The sequence below is a fragment of the Rhea pennata genome, chromosome 31 (genome assembly GCF_028389875.1).
Source record: "Rhea pennata isolate bPtePen1 chromosome 31, bPtePen1.pri, whole genome shotgun sequence".
NCBI classification, from domain to species: domain Eukaryota; kingdom Metazoa; phylum Chordata; class Aves; order Rheiformes; family Rheidae; genus Rhea; species Rhea pennata.
The window spans coordinates 2,668,360-2,692,212 of record NC_084693.1 but is presented as its reverse complement, the minus strand read 5'-3'; the positions used below and the strand labels follow the sequence as shown (position 1 = coordinate 2,692,212).

The following is a 23,853-nucleotide window of genomic DNA, read 5'->3' as shown; positions in this document are numbered from 1 at the left end:
CACACTTCAAAAGCATTGGTAGCAGCTGCAAGCCCCCTTCCTGGAGAAAGACAACAAAAACACTTGCTTCTGTTTTCTTGACTGGGGTTCTGGTAGGAACTGCACTTAATTAAACATGTAAATATGCTGCCTTCCTCCTCCCATATCTGAGTTGGCAATTGTTTTATCAGATAGGTATTGGAAGTATAAATGTGTGAACTGCTAGCTCTAACTAGCACCCATGGTTTCTTTTTCTACTTCTCCATTTTAGTAATGGTTTCTTAGTTGCAAGCTTGTGTTCCTATAAAGATTATTAGTAGCAAGACAACTCAAGAGCAGGAGTTGAAATAGTTACCTGTGGGACTGCAGGATCAGTACCGGTTGGTACCTGTTTGCTTTCTGTGTGCAGAATCTGAAGTTAAATATGCAACTCACTTTAATATTGGGCCAATTTAAAGAGAAGGCTACTGGGCTTTGAAATGTGGACACTTCAAAGTGGAAAGTGGAACATACTTTTATGTAGCAACCTAGACTTACATGCAGCATGTGCCATGTTTTGCCTGTGGTCACCCAAATCGCCATGAATGCTGATCTGGACAGGTAAAAAGCCTTAGGCAACCTGTAAAAGTCACCTGCAGACAGAAAGAAAGCATGTTTTTAAAGACAGTTTTGGTAGGAAGTATTTGCTAACAGTACATGACAGAATTCAAAGGGGACCTTGTGCATAGTTGGATAGCGATGGCTCTTAAGCCATCTTCAATGGGAGCATTATAGTGCTTCCTAAGTCTGTACCACCAAAGCACTGCTGAACACAGAGGAGAGCTGGAGTCTGTATGCTGCACAGACAGTTAAGAGCAGCTGTGCCAGGTGCGTTCAGGAGCTTTGTGGAGGGCCAGACAAAAATAAAGTGACACCATGAGGGCAAAGCAGCATTTCTAGATTGAAATTTTAAACTTTTCCAGCTGTTGGTTGTGAAGCTGCTGTTACACCACATGACAAGCAAGCCTTTGACTACTGTATTAACACCTCCAACCCCTTGTTGCTCTTCAGCTGATGGGGTAGTGTTAAGATATAAAAAGATAATACCTCTAAGATGCTGTGCACCCAGTCAGTTTATTACCATGTTTTCATAAACATCTACATCGTGCTCACCGTATAGCTCTCAAAAGGCGGTCAGTGGTCAAAGCACTGACTAGTAAGTGTTTTGACTGAAAGGACACAGGCAAAAAAGTGGAAAGGGGGGATTGACTGCAGCTGCTTTAAGATTTTCTGTAGTGACTAATATTAGGATAATTAAGATCTCTGTGTCTGGATCCCTACTGCTCTACTCTGCTGATACTAGGTTTAGGGGGATACAAGGACTCTGAAGTTCAAAAACAAGACAATCATCCTACACCACAGTGCAAGCTTCCTTTAAATCTCCCACTGGCTACCAGCCCAACTACTGCTGTAAGAGGATAGTAACAAATGGTGTTACATGTACTTCAGTTGTTAAATGATTGCCGAATTGGGCACTTCTTAGCCTTACCGTTTATGATATTGTTTCATTTTAGAGTGGTATTCAGATAAATAGCCTGATCCATTAAGCTCTCAAAAGAGAATGGGGGAGATCTCAAATAAAGATAAAATGCATTAAATGTATTTATTCAGTACAGTATTTTATTAATGACTCTTTCAGACTTTAAAAAAATCTCAATCAAGAGAGTAGGTTGTTCCATTTAACCTACTATATAGTTAATAAAGGGCAATCAGGGGTTGCAGAAGTGTAAATTTGGCAGAATTCTGCCTCAAGTGTTAGTGACATGTAAGCACATTTAATTACTATCTCATCTCTGGGCTTCTTTAAGACATGCTGAACAACTCTGTGACCCCCTCACCAACAGAAAACAGACTCTAGCCTGCAACCTGGCCACACCTCTGCAATACAGCTCATGTGTCTGGTTCAGTTTCTTGTGTGGTTCAGAGGATTTCAGTCTGCATTGTATATTAAGCATTAAGTTATCACAAGAATTAAATAGTTCTTCATAATAAAAACACATGTTTATAAATCCATTTCCCTGGTTTTATTAAATGTTCCACTTATGTACATTTTAAAGATGAACCATTTACAGGTCTGCACATGCTGCCTCCTGCTTTCCTTAGGTAATAGGGAAGGTTTGCAAAACCTCTATGGAAACAGAAAGGTGCAGGTGCTTCTGATTTCTGTATGTCAAAATGCTTTCCGTCTATACCATAATACATACAATTAAAAAACCCTCAAACATGCAAATTGTAGAAAAATTTAAGCTGGCAGTGAAAAATAAAAACAAATGTCTTCTTTTTGTGCACATCACAGTTTGTTTCATTAAATCAGATTTCTAATTCTAAGGAACGTAGTGTCTGATGCCACTGGTTAAAGCAGGTTTATCAACTACTAGTAGTTAAAAGGTCAACGTTTAATGGTCCATACAGTTTTAACTCCCATCTACTGCACAGGAAGATCAAGACAGACTTGACTTTCCTCTTCCATCATGTACCCTCTTGTCAGTGATTCTTTGGAGCAAGGTGAGTGTCAGATGGTTTCCAGGTTGGAGGACTGGAACCATCACACACAGTGTCAGAATGTCAACTCGGAATCAAGGCTTACTTTAGCACTGCACCTAACTCCCTAACTGTGGATCTCAGTTCAACTCCAGTTCAAATTCTAATGGCTCCCAAGAACCGTTGCTGGCATTGAACAGGCAAAATTCCTTCGCTTGTGTTTTTACCTCTTGTCAAAATTCACAAGCAAAATAATTACTCATGAAAAAAAAAAAAAAAGGAAAGAAAAACTTAATGGCCAATTATAGAAGGTTCACACATTAAGCAGTAATTCGTATCTAAATTTACCACAGAAACCAAATCTCTGGGTCGAGTGTTTAAAAAAAAAAAAAAAAAGATAGTTACCTGTGTTAAGACAACCAAAAAGATTTATATACTGGTTCATTAGCTACATATTTTTTTTTCTTTCTTTAGAAATGGTCACATTGACAATGTATAATTCAAAACATTTCTGCACAATAAAAACAGAAAACTATGATACAGTGAGGTAAAGAAAACGCAAAAATATTCACCCACAATATATTTTCAGAAAATACCAACACAGTGATTTTTCTTTTAAAAAAGCACAAAACTTATAAATGAACAGCATAAATGGCTATTTATCTGAGTGATCGCCTACGAATTTCCTAAACCCACAAATCCACAGGGAAGTGTAATGGTCTCATCCGACATTTATTTAAAAAATAACCCTTTCTGGATCATGATTTGCAGATCAGTGCTCAGATTTCCATCAGATCCAAATCAGCATCTTCAAAGCCATAAAAGGATTCAGTCTCACTTTCCCCTTCAAAGAGCTGATGGAGGATTTCCGGGTCTGCAGATTCCTCGACCTGGGTCCTGTCCTGGACCTCAGCCTCCTCATCCTGCTGCTCATCACTCAGCTTCAGCTGCTCCTCTAGAGAGGCAATCAGCTCCTCCTGCATGTCAGCATTACGTGTGGGCGAGTTGGCTGTGCCATCCGGACCAGGCAGCACACTGGCCACCAGGAAGGACTGCTGCACAAGTTCAGGGGAGTCACTAATGACTTCCAAGACCTCTGCCAGCCAGCATAAAACCAGCTGGAGAAGTATGTCCGAATCGCACGTAGAGTCCGCCATTTCCTTGGCTTGCTCTTTCCACTTTTTATGCAAGAAATTTTTCACAGTCCTTTTTATACAAACATCTAGAGGTTGAATTTTGGAGCTGCAGCCAGCAGGGACAACAGCTGGCAGAGTGCTGGATGCACTCAGCAAAGAAAGTACTTCTTCCGATAGGTGTGTTCGGTGACAATCCAGCACTAGCATGCCCTTGCTGTTCTGACACACTGTGTGCTTCTGCCACACTCTGGATGACCACAGCTCCATGATTTCATCATCACTGTATCCGTTTTCCTTTGCTTCCAACATGATAGATTCTGGTACATTGGCAGGTTGCTGTACATGACCCCTGTAAAAGACTAGTGTTGGGAGAACACTACCGTCAGCAAGGATAGTGAGAACAACGTCACACCAAGGTTCCCCAGTTCCCACTGTCTGCAAAGCATTCTCCTTTCTGTCATCACTGCTCAGCACCTCCACATCAAGGAAGAGAGAGATTTCATCAATGGCTGCAATCATGGAGAGAGGCAGGTCTTGAGTGTGGATTTGCCGCTGCACAAACTCAATGAAGCAACTGGCGTTGTCTTCTACATCTTTGGGGAGAGGGTGAGCGACTGCCCTTCGGGTATGTGTGCTGAGGTTGTGCCGTAACATGAACCTCACTGCCCACTCGTAAGAGATCTTGAAGCCACCTTCAAGGGATCGGCCAATCTTGGTCGCTTTCTGGAAGAGAGTTTCCTCATTTACAGGCAGCTGCTGCTCCCTCTGTGTGAGGACCCATTCTGCTAGTTTCTCTTCAGCCTCTAAACTGAGATACTTGCCCTCTGACAGAGATGCTAAGTTCTCTTCTTGGAAAGCTTGAAATCTTCGTAGCCAACGCCTGATCCGCCTCTGGGGATTTCGGAAGTGCTCTGCTGCCTGTTCAGTGTTGCAGCACAAAGCAAACAGTACAACTCGCAGTTTTTTCACTGACAGCTGCTCCTTTTTACTTGCAGGTTCAGGCTCCTTTGTTGGCTGCTCATCCTCTTGAGCATCAATATTTAAGCACTCCTCTTCCTGGCAGACCAGAGGTCTGCTGTAGGCTGCTGGTGCCAGTTCAGGCTCCAGGTCATCTTTTGCAGGCAACATGGACTTTGTTTTCACAGTAGCAGCTTTACTTGGGGAATAGGTGGGGCATGTATTCTTCATGCTTTTGTCCTGGGGCTGGATGTGCCTTAAAGAGAGAGAACACAGAACCTTCTTATAAACCAAGAAAATAAAATTGTTGAGAGAAAAAAAAAAAAAGAAAAGAAATAGATGATGGCAGACAAGTGTTTACAAATAGTTTACCTGGAATGTGAAATCCAAGTAGGCCCTGTTAAAGAAAGAAAAAAAAAAAAGAGAGAAAGAGAGAGAGATTTGGAGCTTAGCAAACAAACAAAAAGCACAAACAAAGAAAAAAAGTCATCTTAGAGAGATGAGTATCAGTACCCCTATGTTGTCTGTTATTCAGAGCATCCCAATATGCTGCAAGAACAACTAATATTCATCCCTCCATTCAAACCCCCACCTCTCATAGTGGACTCACGCTTAAGTCAAGCCAAACTGGAACTAGTACATGAGAACTTATCACTGCGGAGCGGCACTAAACAGCAATCATTAGACAGAAACAGCAAACTCCATGTGCCTTTGAAATCATGCAGAGTTTAGATAGGAAAGCTCAAGTTTGGCCAGATCATTGCAGGCAGCGCCCCAAAGATAACTCACAAGAATGGCTGGAATGCCAGTTTTAGGCCCTATTCAAATCTTAACGTCAGCAGCTGCTTAAGGCCTCTTGGTGTCATGGAGGTACAATGATGTTTCAGAGGAACAGAGGAACTCACTGAAGTCTCTGCATTGTATCTCCCTGGGAAGATCTCATGAGAGTAGTTGCTAGTGACACAGCTGAACTCCAGAGTGAGTGTCATTTAAAGCTAAACTCTCAAATCTCCATAACAATTAAGACACATTCAGGCAGTTACAGAATGTTCACAGTCCCATTTTATAAACATTCAGGATTCAGTAAGCACTCAGCCAAACGCTACTCTTTGAAGTATTTGATCTTGAGTCTGTGAATGGATGTATTATGTCCTACCCTAATCTTAGATTTCAAATTATTACAACTTTTTTGCTCCTTTTCAAACTCCTACCTCGGAAAATAATGTTACTAAACTCATGCGATGGATTGAAGACCAGATGTTTTGCCATTGCATCACCTTCAGATGTTACAAAGAGGCAGGAGGAACACGACAACTTTACACCACTGGAAAAAGAAAAAGTGAGCTTAGTATAAGTATCATATATGAAAATATGTATGCTCCCACACCCCCGTGAAATTTAGAAAAAAAAAGCACCCTCCAGTGTATACAGACAGTGCCCCCTTCCTGAAGCAACAAACTCCCACTGTAAGGCAAGGGGAGTCTCAGGCAATACATTGCTCTTAATTTAATATATTTTGCTATATTAAAAAGTTCAGTTTCTTAAGAAGCAGATCATGAAAGAAAAATAACAGAAATGGAGGGGGTGGGATGGGGAAGCACGTTAGATTCCCAGGTAATTAAAATAAGATGATGAGTTTTCCATTACCAGGCAGTATAGTTTTTAAACAAAGCCAAATATTTTGGACTCTTCCGAGGAACATGATTGCTGCAAGACAAAAGAGTTTATTAAATGTCAGAATCAGTCTGCATATTTAGAGATATAAACACATGCAAAATACCATACATCTACTCAGATAAACCCAATCCTGGTTTTAGTAATATTTTGTCTGCCAATTCTGCTTTCAAAGGAATGAAAAAAAAAATGTATCTAAATAGAACAGCTTGGTATCATTTCAAAATGCACAGATTTTGGAGCAACTGTTCTATGGTCTATGCGTGGTCCTGTAGAGACCACAGGCTTGTTAGGAGGGAAAAAAAAAAAAAAAAAAAGATAGCATGATCATTTTTAATCTAAGAACAAAATTCTGCAAGACATCCTAGAAACACTGAAAATGTCAGTTCTTCACAGCAACATTAAGTACACACACCATTAGCTATGATACTGGTACTTCAGAATGTGTCTTTCAGCTCTTGCGCTCAGTTTTCCCCACCTCCTTTGAAAGCCACCACCTGTTGCCTGCTGTTAACAAAACGCAACATGTGTATACAGTGTCTTACAAACCACTTAAGAGTAAACTGGAATTTCATGATACTCCTTTCTTGAGTGTTGAGGGCAAAGACACAGGGGCACTACTGCATTCAAGGAGGAGGAATTTCTACTATGGCGTTCAAAGAAGTATTTTTAAGACGTACTTGATCATGTGGTTGGCGTAAGCTCTAGAGCAGCAAGTGCTATAACGACATAGCGAACAGTGAACGTAGGTGGGAAAGTGGTTTGGGAAGTCAGGTATTTCAAAGCTGCACTCCAGACAAGTTTGCCTCCCCAAGACACTCCTGTAGATAAGAGGGGATATTTCCATCAAAGGCTGGACAGGGATCTTTTGAGTTAAAACAATCATTAGCACACATAAAAGAATTTAATAACACATGTAAACTTCCAGAACAGTCTGCAGTCAAACTGGTCCTATCTTCAACCCTAGCTACTTAGGATGCCTCAGTGCCAGACTTAACATTCCCCACTTGCTGTAGCCAGGAATATTTGATTTAAAAAGTGGGTCAAAATTGCTTCCACTTCTGGATTGTAGTTAAAAATAATAATAAGATAAGGTGGTGGAACACAGGGTGGGCAGAAAGCCCTTAAGGAGATCCCATTCTCTCTATAAAAATGCTTAGCTAACTCTGTATTTCAGATTTTCATCTTAAGGGCTTTCATAGTATGATTTAATCCTGTTTTTGTGGCAAGTTAAATTCTCCTGGCAAAAAGGCTTCTTGGCAACTTGTGAACTTGTCTAGTGCCAAGGAGCAAATTCCCCATCACTGTGGCATGAGAGAGAGAGAACTGCATTTCCTTTAACAACTTTCAAATTTGAAACTTAGCAAAAAGTTCTGACATTTTCTTGACCGCTCTCTTCTGGACGTTCCTCTGGACAGGTGGGTACAAGAAGATGGGCTGGGGATCTGTAGATGTCAGCGGAGTGGCTTCCTGCCCAGTGCCCTGGGGCATATCATTCGAAGATATTGGCACTGTCCGTGGCTGTCCTCTAGATGCCCTGATTGTAACCTGTAAGGAATAGATACAGCCATACCTCTTAACACAAGGACAGAACTGATCTATTCAGATTCAGAGTCCTCCCTTTGAATCAGCCATTAAGAGTCTCAGCTCTTAGCAAAGAATAAACAGGCACTCCTAGAACACATTTCATCACTTTCAAGGGCAATACAAACACCAGGACATAACTTGAGCCCCGTAAGTGTCTGGTTTTCCCCCCTAATGACTACACAGGAGTCCGAACAACTAGTTCAGATGCAGATGTCTTCACTTGTACATATATTGGTTGAGGGAGTTTAATCTCTCTTATGTGCCACTTTCAGCTCCAGGCTTTCTGGCTTACCATTTCTATGAAGAGACTGGTCAACTAAACATATACCACATGGACAGAATATTAAGTGTTACTTTGTCCCAGTGACTGTGGTTTGTAGGCGATGCAGATGCCACAAAACTGATTGCTAAAAGCAGTCAGTAAAAGCAGCTAAAAGCTGCTAGAGGTTTTAGTAAATACACACCAATATGGAAGTCATAAATGTTTCTGAAGGAAACAGAGGAAGACCAAGGACCACTGTTAACTTGGATTTCTTACCTTGGTTCCAGGTTTCAATCCTTCTAGTTGTTTGGGCTTTCGGAAAGTTTTGTGGTGCTGCAGCTTGTGTTCAATTTTATCCTTGGCAAAGAGGAACTGCAGTCTGCATTTGTTGCAATGATACACACTCTTCTTCTAAAGCAAACACAAATGAAACATAATTCATTTTAGAGAAACAGAAGTCACAACACAGCAGGTTCAGGTGAGGGTATTAAAGAACACAACAAAACTACCTTCCCCTCTTGAAACTAAATCCATCCCAGTTTCTTAAGCATCAGAAAAATATCTTCTTAAAACAACCACCAGTTACACTATAGTAGCTAGTTTTACTTCCAGTGTGGAAAGTGCTCCCTTCACAACATCCCCCCGCATCTTCATTTTTCAGATCAGCAGGCTCTGCAGAGACACCAAGATTGAAAGTGCCACGGAACAAGTCTTACCCAGCTTGTTTAAGCCAAAGTAAGGCATGCTAGCGGAGCTGTGTGTGGAGGCAGCATTCCTTCAAGTTGCCTTGCCTCTAGCTCTTCTGGAAATCAATGAAGGACTTCAAGGGCAATCAATCCGGCACTTGTTAAGAGTGCTACATTTCTATATTCTGAAAGCATGCTTCAGCTACACCCACACAAAATATGTTGTCAATATAACCAACATATATGGAAACAGAACGCTGAGCTATGAAAATGCATTCATTTGTGTGCACACAGTATAATTTATTTTCCGGAGATAAAATTTTTAAATTCCAAATAAACACAGGACCCACTATTGGTTAACCATCACATGAAGCAAACAGTCCAGCAAAACATGCTTTTTTGTGCTAAGTAACAATAATCAGTACTACTCCCAAATGGAGGTGGAGGAAGGGGCAATGCTTCTTTTCTTTAGCCCGTTTCCTATGAAAAGTCTGGAATGAGAGCATGTAAATTGCATTTGTTATGGAGTGAATACAGCATCTATTTAAAACCCTCTTTCAGCGAAGTCCCCTCCTCGCCACCCAACACATGCTTAACTGTAATCACGTGCTTAACATCCACCAAATCTCTGTGGAAAGTGAACCACCTTCAACAGCAGCAGCAACAAAAAACACACACAAAAATGCTGCAACCTTAACACAGTACCTGATGCCTCATGAAATGCTGTTGGAAAGCATTGCCATTTTTAAAGACTTTGAGACAGTAAGGACAGAGCAGGTGCCGTGTGTCTTCATGGATCATTCGGAAATGGCTGTCCACTTCAGAGTAGAGTGACGAGCGATACTGACACACCTATAGGAGTGGACAGAAACAATTAACAGTGAGGTAGCATAGGAAACTCTCTCAAATCTACCACTGCAATACGGAGACCTTTACTTTAATGTCCAGATGCTCAAAGGTATTTATCAACGGAGTTTAGGAACCAGGTCCCAAAGAACCTGGTAGCTTATTACAACTGAAAGATATCAAACCAAGTAGCAAATATTGAAAGTGGTCTGGATAAAAACCACAACACCGACACGACTCATAAAAAAAGAAAGAAGTGACAATTCAAACTCTGGATCCAAGAAAAAAAGAAAAAAGAAGGGGGGAATATACAGTCAATACAAAGCAGTTAGAGTAATTTTTTCAAGTCCAATATAAAATGCAGAATTTGAAACAACCTGTATCAACATAATATTTTAGAAGTTTACTCTCTTCTGTTTTGTTTTTTTCTTTCAGTAGGATAGCCCTAGGTCCTCGAGGCAGAAAGGGCATGCTTAGAACTGATATAAGCATAAATCTCATGATAATAGAGTGATAAAAGATGGTAAAAGACAAACAACATAATCTCATCTCCTCCAGAGCAACAACTTCTCTTTATGGCACAGAATTTGCTTGTGGGTCCCAGGAGGAGGAGAAGAAAGAAGAAAAAGAAGAGAAGAAAAAAAAAGTATTAGGCTCTGCTTCCAAAGCCTGGATGTCTATACACAAATGTCTAGTGAGGTGATCCAGCTTCACAGCGCTGGGAACAGACAGCAAACAGTCCGCTGCTCATGCTGCCGTAATAGCTGATGGACTTACAAGATTATATCAGGTGTGTGTGGGGGGGGGGGGAAGAGAAGTAAACAAACAAATATGGCTGGTGCCACAGAACTTTCTCATGGGCCAAGTCTATTATTTGGACCACTAAGAGCCACATGCACTCCTGAAAAGTGCCAGATTTCCTCTTATGACCCAGGATGCATTTGTACGGTCCAGCTCCTAAAACAATTTCAGTACCTGACAAACATAGGGCATCTCCCCAGGCTTGTGAGTATCCTTCATGTGCTGTAGGAACATTGGTTCACTCTCAAATGCCCATTCACAAATCTTGCACTTCGCTGCAAGAGAAAGAAAAAGCAAGTAACAACTTGGGGGGGGGTTAAAATGTAAACTACAAGTTGCAACAAGTTGCTTTGGTAACATAGTCCCTTTATTAAAAAGGGAGGCACTGCTAGTCTCAAAGCTTTGAATGGGGCACACAGAAAAAACATATTCTGAGAGGTTTCCAAAAGGCAGCAAAAGTTCCACGCACCATTTTATTTAAAAGAATAAGTAGCAAGATGTCCTGATGAGGCAACAGCAAGTGATTAAAGTCAAGTGTAGAATTCTATTTTTATCAGCAAGTTCACCAAAAAGTTATCACTGAGTTCATACTTTAAAATATTCTTGACAATTAACATGAATAAACATTATAGTGTAGATGGATTTTTCTACTGGTCTACAAAACAAATGCACTACAGCAGCAAGGCAGAACAGATGTGTCCTTTCTCTAAAGACTTAAAACAAGACAAGATCCCCCTTAAACCTAAGCACGTAACAGCAAAATCAACTTACTTGTCGATTCATAGGGACTGTGAACATTCTCTAAATGACACTGTAGCTGGAACGGAGTGGAAAACTGTCTGTAACAATGCTGACAGATAGTATGGACATCTACTTCTCCATTCTGCTGATCCAGTTCAACATGGTGCTTCATATGATTCATAAACCTTATGGATGTGAATAGAATATATGTGAGCAAGCATCTAACATTGTGCATCGGTAACGCCGAAAGCCTCACGAACGCTATACCAGAAACTTTTAAACTCATATTAACATTACTTTTATTTGCATAAAGGATTTAACAATAAAACTAAAGTAACTGTGGTTCCGAAAGAGCGTTAGGATCAGTTTTCTTCTTGCTCTTCCTACCAAAACCAAGCAAAAATTCTTTCTATCCAGAGACCTCCTGCTCTTTCAGAGGAGCTAAAGAAGAGATCTGGCAGTACAAGGGCTGTAATAGTTGCTTCAAAGCATTTCTGGCCCTAACAGGGAATGCTATTTGCCGTAAGGCATTTCAACTCAAAAGAAAAATCACCATTCCATTTATTTCAATAAGAGAACACAGTGGCTGGCTGGAAAGAATACACTATTTTTACAAAAAGATTTTCTCATCAGCTCCCTCTATTGAAACTGTATTAAATAAAGATGAGGAGAGCAGGTCTTCATAGGAAATAAAATTCCTTATCATCTCATAAGACTAGTGACAAGTAAATGAAGCTTCTCCACTGAAGAATATAAATGCCATTATTCAAACCATACAACCTTCCAACAACTTCTTCCCTGACTCAGCTGTGAGATAACAGACAACTCATCTCACCCTTTTCTGCTTCAGGTTTGGGCTTAACCCACTGCATGGAGGAGCTGTAGGAGTTGACAGACTGATGCTCACAACTCATTTCAACTTCTGCAGATTAGAGGCATTCAGAATACTGTAGATTGTTTTTGTGGCACATCACATTCCTCTTACCGTATGTTATTCTTTAGCCTCTTGGTGCAGTGCGGACACCTGAAGGAAGTTGGAACCTTGGGGAAGTTCAGTAGCTGACTCACTTTGCCACCATCTCTGCCATAGTAGAAATCATCCACTAACATAATGAGCTTACTTTGGGATGAGTCGACTACATTTTCATTTGGCTCTGGAGCTTTAGCAGGTGGGGATAGTGCAGGGATTGGAGTAGAAGAGGGTGGTGAAGCAACAGCTGTATTTTTTTCTGGAGAGGGAGGCTTTCCAGATTGAATATTTGGTTCAGGCTCTAGAGATTTTCCTTTCTTGAGGAATTCAACCATTTCAGGGCAGCAGTACTGAAAGAAAGAAAAGCCACATGAAACATCAGACTGAATCTAAGCAGAACTATATATACTATTAAGGGTAAACAGGCAAAAACTAACAAGAACTAGAAGACAGAACAACTCTATGAAATTCTTACGGAAAATATAATGCAGACTCAATATTCAATTTTCTGTGTTGATTCTTTTCTAGTAAAATTAGAAAATAAATGCACCTTCTGACACTAAAAGGACATAAAACTGAGGTCCTGCCTACTTGCAGTAAGGGATGCTGTGGAAGATATTCCATAGGCCTCTCCTTTGCCTCTCACTTTCCTCTAACCATATTCTTCCTTTTAACAGAAGTCCTTGATCTAGGGAGAAGAACTAGTCTTTGCACTCCACAATCACGAGCAATTATGAATTAACTGCTCATCTTAGAACGGTTACTTACACACATATGTCCTCTTAAAGCTTCAGTGACTCGAAACTGGGCATTGCATCTTGGGCAGACCTTCCTGCCACCATCTTGCAAATCAAATGTGGGAATAGGAGATGAGCTGACTGTAACAGGAAAAAAAAAACCAAAACAAAAAAAATAGAATCCTTACACTTCATCTTAATGCTAGGTGATCTTTTTGGTGTACTGAAATACTTTAGTTTCTAGAGCTGTGGTTTAAATGCTAACTAGTCTGGAAGAAGAGGCATGAAAAAAGCAGAGGTATGCAAACTCCTGATAATCGGTACGATGAAATGCACCCCCACTAGCTAGAACAACAAGTGTCTCAAAACTAATTTGAAAAAGGAAAATCAGCTAAATTCATCTCCCCTTCTTCTTCAATCAATTCTTTGGTTTCCTGTCCCCATCCACCAGTTTAAATGCCTCATCTTCATCTTCAGCAGTGATCAGAATCTGGATGGTACAAAAGGCACCTTAAAGCAACTTTTGGACTCCCGAACATCTTTAGGAGGTTCTTCCTTTGGAAGGAGAGAAGCAAAGATTTTATCCTTTTCCCTCCTTGTGCAGAGTCTCTCTGGTGTATGTAGATTATTTCCATGATAACAGGATGCGCAGCAATAATTTTGAATGCAAAATAATGTAAGCAAAGATTCACAAACAAAATACAATCACTGGATAAAATGTACAGATAGCAAATACATAGAAACTAACAGCGTAGCTCTCTAACTGTTTATCCTTGTTATGAAATCTCAGTAGTTGTAAGTTAGGATTTTTTACTCCAGAAGACAAATGTTTGGACATCTGTACATTTCTGGATTCTCAGCAGAATCAATCAAATTATAAAATAGCTGCTGTAGACCATACCTTTTAATGATGATGATGACGATGACGACTCTGAAACACTAGATCTCTGGGACCCATGTACAGGGCTGCTGTTAGAAACCACAAGCGGGCCAGGGCTCTGGCCTAATGAAGGAATGGTATTCAGGGTATTCACTAGCTTAGCAACCTCAGTGCTGTTCTCACCAGTCACTCCAGGTCTCTTCACAGTCACAAAGCTTGCAATACTCACTGCCAAGAGAATGGATAATAGAGAAATGAATTAGGAACAAGCAAGATTTATCGCACTATGTGAAACCCACTCCCATCTAGCACACCTCATCTCCTTTTCTTCTACCTTGACTCTTCAAAGATGACGACTAAGCCACCAATTCTGATATCCAGTGACCTGAAGGCTGGTGAGAGTGGTAAAGAACATTTCCCTAATCTTCTGGTTACACTCTAAGATATGAGCCATGTTCCATGACACAGGATATTGATGGTCACAAAAATTTTATTTTCTTTTCTAAGTGTAGTTGTATATGACTATGACCACTTAAAGCTAAAAATAGCCTGACTACTTGCGTGAAATATTTTTTTGCTAAATTGTTTGTCACTATTCCTGAACAATCAGTTTACTCATGAATTCAGCCAACATAAAAAAAAAAAAAAAAGCGCAAAATGGTTAGTTTCTGCTTGTATTCATCATCTGTTTAACTTAATCTTTCAAAAAAAATACAGGTGACTAACAAACAGTATTTTGCACTTTGGGGACATTCAGTTGATGATCTCAGAACATTCTGCAAAGCAGAATTTAACTAGTTTTCAAACCAAACTGGATACTATGGCAGAATTGTTTTCATTTTCCATACTGGTAAGAGAGATGAAGGATGAGTCAGTCACAGAGGCAAAAATAGAACCCAGTTCTGACTCAATTTCTGTATTCTAGCTGCTAAGCCATATGTTTGAAGATCAAATTATAGACAGTGTTATACACTTGAGTCCCCTTGCTTTTACATGGCAAATCTTACCTAATTTGGGGTTAGTAGCTTGACTGGACTGCCCTGGCTGCTGCACAGTTAACTGTCCAAGTGTTGTTGGCTGCGTTGAAGTAGGAGTTGTGGAGGTGCTGGGAGAGGACTTACTTTGCTGTTGTGCCTGGGACTGTGGTACAGTGCTCCTGATGGTAAGCGTGGCCGGAATGACCGTAGTGAAAGTGTTGGTGGTGGGTCGGACCGGCATGGTTGTACCTGGTCTCACCTGGGCCATTTGAGAGAAGACTTGAGGAACGCCAACGGTTGGTTTAACAAACTGGGTACCTGGAGCTTCAAAAAACAAAGTAGATTAAGTAATCAAACTCCATTCCTTGCTCATATTTCAGAGTGCAGTCTACTTTCTGTCACCATTGAGCTTCTAAAATTCCCAGTGTTTTCAGTGGAAGATGCAAAAGTTCAGCACCTTAATTTCCCTTCCCAAGTGGAATAAAATATAGTGAAAACTGTATTTGCAGTGATTGCTAGGTGGAATTTTCAGGCACAAGTAATTTATGAGCTTAAAGGCTGATAACTTTCATAGGGCTCACAGTTCTAGTCACTAAGCCTAATGGAAGCTCATGGCCTTTTATGACAGAACAAGTGATCCTACAGAGAGAGATTAAAGCTTGCGATTAGAGGCTCTGCAGATTCATTTTGGGGAGTCTGAAAGGTGACTCGATCACTATGCATGGTTGCTTTGTTATGAGGCAGGTATCCAGTGACATATGGATTCCTGACCTTGCTGATAGTGCATGACAGGATCTGGCAGCAGAAATTAGCATTAGAAAGATCTTCCTCAGGGTGAGGCTTGGTTTACAGGCAGTGAGGGGACATGGCTTGGGGAGATTTAGAAAAGAACCACCAAAGGGTGGTTAGGAGCTTGTCACAGTCTGGGATTTCAGAAGCAAGTTAAATGTTTTTTGGAGAGGCTAGATTATACGCAACTCTGAGGAAGATATTCCTTCCAGGTAGAAGTCCCCACCCTGTGAAGAACTTCAATACTATGATCGAAGGGCCTACTTTCAGCTGTAAAACAACTTGCAGAATTGGTACCACAAATGAAGAAAATCCCAACTACTACAGAAATGGAAAATCCCCTTCTTCAGAGCTACTAGATATGCAGGTCAAACACAGACTTCAAATGCAGATCTTTTATTTTTGCTAGTCTAAAAAGAAACATGACAGAAATGCAGCTTCAGTTTGTTTCAGCCCTTACCTGGGACTAGGGTAATGGGTCTAACTGTTTGACCTTGCTGTACATTCAGAACAATTCCAACTTGATTCATTGTGTTTTGCACAGGTCGCACATTCCTCACAGGAAATCCCTGCATTTAAACAGGACAGTTATCATTAACATATTTCAAGCACTTCCAGCCTGAGCTCTCTACACCTTAAGCACCCCCTCCCTCAAACAGAGGAAAAAACCCACACAGTACTATCTCTTCCATAAGATCAATTGAACTATGAGGCCATATTGTTCTCTGCAACTCTGTAGACCAGCACCTCAAAACAGTACGGCTGCCTTCCGTACCATACTCTACAGCATTGTGATATATAGGCTCCACTCTCAACCTTTGCTTTCCTAAGAATCTACGTAAATCATCTTCCAAGTCTTACAAACAACTTGCAAAGCCATATTTGAAGCAGAATTGGTTTTCTGGGATAGCAGAAGATAGATTTCAAACAACAAAATAGATAATTTACCTATTCTGTTAACAACACTACTTCAACAGTTGCAACATGCCAAGATAGAATTTCAACTTTCTCCCTCCCCTTCCCCAAGCAGCAGTTCTGGTAAAAGTGCACACTCCTTTTATGGGAGCGCGTTCCTAGGCAAATGCTCAAAGAAGTCAGTGGGCATTTATCTGTGTGCTTCTCAAGAAAATAAAACAGAGACAACTACAATAACAAGCAACTAGCAAGGTCAAAGCCATAGAGTGGACAGACCCATCTCACCAGTAGGGTGTCAGGCCCTACTGGTAAGACACAAGGGTGCTACAAGCAAGAGACAGCATGAAGTCCTATCAGACCTGTGCTAGCTCCACAAGACCTACTGAGGTGTGGAACAAGCAGACTTCAGCTCAAGTGTAACATCCACCAAGGTGCACAAGAGAAACAAAAACAGGCATCTGACTACTTCTAAAGAGAGAATTGTCTTCTTACACCAGATCTCTCTTCTCAGGGATTCCCATGCACAGAAGTGGGGACTGCAAGGACACTCACCTGGGTTGTTATGAAGATCGGCTGGCTGGTCACTGGAGAATTCGTAACATGATTGGCATTCTGCATGACCTGTACAGGCCTTAACACTGGCTGGGTTACCATTGTGCCCAGACCTGAGGCTGGGTTCTGGGTAAGGATTAGCGGCTGTCCACCTTGCTGAACAAGTGGATTGCCAGCTGGAAGAAGCACAGAAATATAACAGTCATATTTGTCAAGTAAAAATTCGTGCTTCTCACACACTCAGCTGACAATTTTAGTCTTCAGAATTTCATCGACTTATCCAAAGCATGCTTTAGAAATGCATTTTTGATAATATCCAACCTTTCTATGCACTATTTTATTATTCATATTTACACTAGGATTTTCAAAGCTGCCTAGAAACTAGGTGTTCAAATTCTTTAGCTTTGAGCAACCACAAAGCTTGACTATTCCTGCTGCTGCATGCCCACTGAACACATCTGCAGCTGCTAAAAACATTAAATATATTCTTCCTAGTCTCATTAATTATAAAGTGAAAATTCACCTGCTGGTAGACACTGGGAAAATTTATGCTGAACCACTACAAGCCCCAGTGCAGGATGTGTACCAGAGGTGGAGCAACACTGTCAAAGTTTCTGAATAGCACTACCAGGCAGTTGGGGACATCACAGTCTGCTGAAGGCCTCAATTAACCAGAAACCAGGAGGTAACTTAAAAGTTATCCTTAACATTCTCTGACAGAAAGAGGACTATGGGACTGAACCTTCATGAAATGCCAGGCAAACTTCAACACATGAAGGAAAAAAGGATTGAAAACATGAACCATTTTGAAGTCACGATGTTCAGTCTGTGCCACAAGAATGTCTTACAATGGTTCAAAGTGCTTGCTCTCTTGAACCAAGTGTGAAAGGTCCAGCTTAAAACCCAAAAGTTAAGATGGGGAGGAGACAGTACCTCATAACTGCTAAAGTCAACATCCTTGATATTGCACAATATATGAATTATTTCAACATCATTCCTTTGGTCTGAGAGTTGTTCACATAACTGCAAGCAAGTAGGTTACTGCAGCTTATCAAGTTACCACAGCTAAGATCTGCTAACCAACCGTGCAGGTGCTCCTGCCTGGCTTCACTCAGAAGTAAAATCTCTTAGTTTAAAACATCTTACTAGTACTTTATACTAAGAGCTTTTATTATTTGCTTGTTTGACAATAACTTGCCTTACACTAAGCAGTAGTAACGACACTTCTTGCAATTGTGCTGACATATCTACAGAGTCCTAACACTGATGTCACCAACTGTCAAATCCAGATGGATTTTCATAGTATGCTTCTATTATGGACCCACTGCTTACAGATACAACTGCCTAACACTTCTGTTATAAGATGCCATCTTCAGTTGCACATTGTTTTGTGACATATTAACTCCTCAACTTGAAGTACCCCATGACTACTGTTAAAGTTACCTAAAGCTTTTCACTTGCAGTCTAAAAGGTATCCTATGATTTTGTAAATTGCCAACTGCTTGGATTAAGTTTTACATGATTGGAGATCTGCCAGAATGATTTTTTGGTAGTAGGCTGCAGAATTGTAGCCTACTATTGTTATCAAAATAAAAAAAGCAAGCTTTACTTTTTCTAGTACTTTTTTTTTCATCTTATAAGATTTTCCTTGTAAGTTCTAGAACCTCTAGAACTTTTGTGTTGGATCAGAGAGTAGGCAGTTGCCCAAGGGGTTTTCATGACTATCAGAAGAGTATCTGTGGTTGCCCCCATAAAAATCCAAATAATCTGATCACTCTAACCAGCCTCTGATTATCTTAGTTTTCATCAATGCAGCAGAGACTTACTAAAGGTTGGCTGTGTCCTTCAGTCAACATCCCATTTGTCCCAAATGTGCTCAAGTTCCACAGGTTCTTACTTGCCAACCAAAGCAGATTTGCAATATTTGCACAGAGTGAGGAAACAAACCCAGGAATATTGCCCAATTGCTTCTGGCAACCTGGGGGCTAATGTAGCACTAAAACAAAATTCAGAAGAATTTCTCATCTACTGCCATTTGCTGACACTCAAGAGATAGGGTAGGAATTAAAAGGAAAAGAGAAGAGAGAAAATGACAGGAGGAGACTGAAGAAATATGCTAGTCAAAGACGGGGCAAAGTGGTCTACCACCACCAAAACACTACCACCAGCAAACACTAGCAAAGCTCAGCAGGACACCCTCCACCTCACACCTCATTCCTCTTCAGCAGCCAGTCCACTGAAGAATGGCCACAAACCTCTGCTATCAGTCACCACGTCAACTCAAGACCATGCTGTGGATCAAGGTAAGAAGCAACTATAAAGGCTGCTTATTGCAGTTGTCATACACTCTCCAACAACAATTAATTCCTTGATCATGCACCATATTTTTCCACCGAATCCTCACCTCAGTGCACAGAATGCAGGATGGTTGGGAACAGATCAAAGCTATGTAGAAAATTAGGAGATGTCTGCACCTGTCCAACTCTTGCATTGTAAATGACAGGAAGCACGTAGCAGAGGAACCAAGAGACAATGGAAGAGAGGAGTGATTTTGTACTTAAGGTTGTTGACTAGCATGCGGGGTGGGGGTGGGGGGAGAATCTTTTCCCTTGTGCTTCCTACTGAGCAATTTACCCAAAATTTTATTTTTTTCCACTAGGAGTTACTACATCTTCATTTCCCAAATGCCTACTACAGATGACATGGGCCTGGTCTAAAAAAAGCTAGAAGCTGACAACAGCAAGTGACTGACACGTGAAATGTGTTCTTTCTTTTAAGCACCATGAGGGGTGGAAATGAGACTACGAACATTTCAAATTGAGCTCCAAAAATGAGCAGGATACTTCATCTGTTTTCAATTCCTTCTTCCTCCACACCACTCTTCCTCACAAAGTTAAGCTCACTCATGTATTTATGTTTACACACTGCTTGAACTATGGTGAAGAATGTCACAGAAAATCTCACAAGGAATTATAATACCACATCTAGGTATTAATAGTGTGCAATAAAAAAGGCCCAGCGCCACACAGTGAGTGTGGAAGATTAGAAGTTTTGAATAGCTACCCATTCGGTCAGCCACACTGATCCTACGCACTGAATGAGGCAGAGGTCCTGTGGAAAAAACAGTGTATGATCACATAAAGACTTATATGTACACAAGAGGGATCAAATTATGGTTATGTAGTAAGCATATCAATACAAATTCTCCAACAAAAGGCCGCCATCATCAGCGCCCCCCCCAAAAAAGCATTTCATGCACTTGTGTTAATAAGTCCCTGAAAGGCCTTCTTCAAATCATTACTTAAGCAGCATGGAGAGGTCTGTGCTGAGAAAAACAGAATCCTGACTACACACAGACACTACCAATCCCACTATACCGTTCATGCAAGAAGAATTAACTGGTGCGATCATCAAAACCAGCTAGGTTACAACAGCTACTTATCTTACAAGAACCACTAGGTCTCTGTGATGTTTTGTTCACGTTATTTTCTGAGGTTTTTTTTCAGAGCATGTATGACTTGTTAAACACAAGACCAGAAGGATTAAATTGCATGTGGCTCAGGGAAGCATAAAGAAAAAAAATAAATTCCTCAATCCCGCTACTAATAATAATCAGTGTCTTGAAGAAAAAGGATTTCCAAATTAGCAGAGAGAAAAAAAAAAAGATAAGAGAAGCTCCACAGGAATCTTCCCACTGTAAACCTGTGGTATGGTATGACACGAAACTGATAGAATATCCAGATTATTTCAGGGCTACAAAACACAGACGGTCTGGATGCTGCCTGACTGGCAATCCTCAGGGAATGAGATCCAAGTATTTTCATGAAGGTAATACAGGCCAAAACAGTAGGGTGAAGAATACATCAAAAGGTTCATATCCAAGCAACACAACTGCTTGGCCCATACTGCACCTTGCCTAGTTTTTCAAGTTCCTTAGCAAGGGAACTGGTGGAAAAAGGATACATTAGTTCCCACTTTCAGAGCATGAAAAAAAAAATATCCATCAGCAAGCATAACCTCAAATTGAGGCAGAGGATGTAAATGTTGAGATGTCATAGAGGCTGACAACCTACCCTGGATCATTTTCTTCTTTAGGATCAAAAATAATGAACACAAACTCCGCTATGCCTGAACTCTGAGCATGCCTCCTCCAGTTTCCCAGATGGAAAAGATGACATGCTTTTTGCCTTTGCAGTCTTATAAAGGTCTCTGAAGAGGGACAGGAAAAGGATGGAAGGGGTGAGCAGAAACTAGAGACAAATTGACTGAACTTGCAATCTTTAAAATTCACAGATGTAATACCTTCACAATATTCCTGAAAATAAAAAGATGATTATCGAAGAGTAGAGATAGAGCAGTTGAAAAAAAGGGGAAAAAAGAAAGAAGGAAAAAAAAGACTTTGGACAGTTGTATCATGTTCTGAATATTTACATCCCACCCAGTATCTGATGAAGGCCCAAATCCAGGGCATGAGCAGAACATTTTCTCCTCCACAGTGGCACCAGGGTGTTATCTGGCTGACAAGAAGCACACAGTCATCCCAAAATCTTTCAAGGAATGGAGATCTTGCCAAACGCTGAAAGTCTGTGGTTGCAAATTAGAGGTCTTTCATTGTCCATTTTACTTCCATGAGAAATCCTGAAGATTGAAGCTACGATGACCTCGTGGTTAATACAGAGGCCACCGTGCAGCCTCAAGTGGAGCGTGACAGTCAGCTTTCCAACACCTTCTGGCACTCCTTTACAAATCAGCTGGGAGAACTTGCACCAGCTTAACAAACAAAAGATGACATTGGGTTTAAGTCCACTTTAAAGTAGAGACTAGCTGACAAAGATCTTCTGGTCACATCAGTCCAATGATTTTTGATTCTTTTCTCTCAGTGTGAGCTTGGTAGGTCCCTGCCATGTTGATCTCTCCTGAAATGCTATCATTACTAGACAACACAATAGCGGAAGTATATATAAATACTTTAATTCCTTACCAGAAACTGCAGGTTCTTTTCAATGTGGCCAGGGTGGATACAGCTGTATGCCATTTTTTTTTTTCAGGCTTTGGTAGACTTTCATTAGCGAGATTGATAAGTCTTCTGGTGTAGCATGTCCAACAGCATACAGTACTTCTCTTAGATTGTTTCCAAGGAGTTTTGTAAGGTTTCCACAGGTCCTGGAACACTTTAAACTCACCAGCCAAGACAGATGTGCATAGATTCACTATTTCATCTAGGGAGAATGAGGAGACCATGGCACAAATCAGCTGCTGGGAAAGAACAAATTATGTTCTTCTCTCTTCTCCTCCTGCCTCTCCAAGTGTATGACTTTTCCAAGTAGCTTGCTGGAAACTGCTTAATTTGCTTCTTTGAGGAGTGCGATTTAGACCTAAATGCCAGCTGATGAAGTAAGCTTCCTGAAGCACGCCTGCACATTTAGTCCTGGACAAAGTGATCCTTGTGAATCCTAGGCCTCTTCCTACACTTCTTGAACTTCTCCTTGACTTCCAGTATGCTACCAGGAAGGGAGAATGTAGACATGTAGAAGAGCAGTTTCCTTATCCTCTCTCTCAACTAAGCATAGCAAAGACTCTCTCCTCTAAAGGAGATGCCACTCTCATCAGATGTGGCCTGTCTGTTCACACAAAAGATCAACTGGCCAAACTTCTTTAACCTGACACTGCAGAAACCTCCATGTGGATGATCTGAACTTCACAGCTGAACCTTCCAAGAAAAGAACGCTAGTGCTAGGCTCATCAGTAAATTACTCTGCAGTGTAAACAACAGAGGTGCTGAGACAGAAACCTCAACGTAAAATGTACCAGGCTATTGCTACAGAGGCCATCAGTGCCAAGGCTCCCATTGCTGATTCAATGAACACCAGAATCAGTGATAAACAGCTAGGACCAATGTCAGCATGCCATGATTTAAGATTACCATACATTTGGACTTTGAATTCAATAACTGAGCATCAACAGAGGCTTCCTCAGGCTTACAGAGTGTAGACAGTAAGCCTGGGATGACTCACTTGTTCAGCGACTTTGGTCTCAGACTCATGGTCCTCATCAGCAGCAACCAGTACTGGCTGCTGATCAACAAAAAGGAGCAATGTAGGGACACATCTTTAATGCTTTAATGGCAGGTGATTCAGGTACAAAGCAGAGTCAGTTTACCAGGGCATTTTCAGAGAAGAAAATGCATTACTGAGGCCTAGTGACAGACACTTCTAGGTATCTGAAGTGCCTTTCATCAGCTGTATAAGAAGCAACTTTAGATGGCTTCCACACACTCTGAATCCTCTTCAGAAAGTGCAACAGGTACAACACCACTCTGGGACATATCCAAGGCACAGTAGGCACAGGGAGCAAAACTAAGAGAAGCTTCTGCTTCTAACACTACTGCCTAGATGAGAGGCTAGCTGAACTCAGTGCAAACAAACATACATAATTTTCCCAACAAGCGTAAGAGAGAAAAATAATACCAAATGTTATATGGAGTTTTGGGGAAAGAGGGGTCCCAGGGCAGTATACAGAACAGGCATCCATTGCAAGCATCCTGTCACATCGACTCAAGACAGTAATTTAAACTGGACAAAATCTTCTTATTTGCCATGCTGAACTGACTTAACAATACACTGTTAGGTTTTTGCGGCATATGAAATGGATATGTCATATTTCCTTGTATAATTTCTATGTTTTCAGCACAAAAAGTGCCTTCTGATTATTGTGGCAAAAAGAATTGCAGGAATGTAAGTTATCACAGAATCAAAGTTATATTTTTATCTGATGGTGGAATTATTAAACACAAGTCACCAGGCTGATGTGCAGTGTGGCACCTATCTCATTTTCTTGTCCTTAA

At 40.8% G+C, this 23,853-nt stretch overlaps 1 protein-coding gene across 4 annotated transcripts in view; it reads right to left on the bottom strand.

Moving 5' to 3' along the window:
• Positions 1-1,620: 1,620 nt before the first annotated feature.
• Positions 1,621-23,853, bottom strand: part of POGZ (pogo transposable element derived with ZNF domain) — a 37,847-nt gene continuing 15,614 nt past the window's right edge. Inside the window, exons 1-17 of one of the 4 annotated variants that reach the window (XM_062597579.1) lie at positions 21,991-22,021; positions 17,010-17,185; positions 16,003-16,111; positions 14,784-15,077; positions 13,798-14,004; positions 12,928-13,037; positions 12,175-12,509; positions 11,220-11,374; positions 10,623-10,723; positions 9,507-9,653; positions 8,392-8,526; positions 7,645-7,814; positions 6,947-7,087; positions 6,240-6,299; positions 5,804-5,916; positions 4,965-4,989; positions 1,621-4,848 (exon numbers count right to left, since the gene is read on the bottom strand). In XM_062597579.1, coding sequence (XP_062453563.1) covers positions 3,279-4,848; positions 4,965-4,989; positions 5,804-5,916; positions 6,240-6,299; positions 6,947-7,087; positions 7,645-7,814; positions 8,392-8,526; positions 9,507-9,653; positions 10,623-10,723; positions 11,220-11,374; positions 12,175-12,509; positions 12,928-13,037; positions 13,798-14,004; positions 14,784-15,077; positions 16,003-16,111; positions 17,010-17,111 — 3,774 coding nt within the window. In that variant the 5' untranslated portion in view covers positions 17,112-17,185; positions 21,991-22,021 and the 3' untranslated portion in view covers positions 1,621-3,278. Of the gene's footprint in view, positions 4,849-4,964; positions 4,990-5,803; positions 5,917-6,239; positions 6,300-6,946; positions 7,088-7,644; positions 7,815-8,391; positions 8,527-9,506; positions 9,654-10,622; positions 10,724-11,219; positions 11,375-12,174; positions 12,510-12,927; positions 13,038-13,797; positions 14,005-14,783; positions 15,078-16,002; positions 16,112-17,009; positions 17,186-21,990; positions 22,022-23,853 lie in introns of those variants that run through there. The other 3 variants (XM_062597576.1, XM_062597577.1, XM_062597578.1) reach the window with 3 other exon arrangements.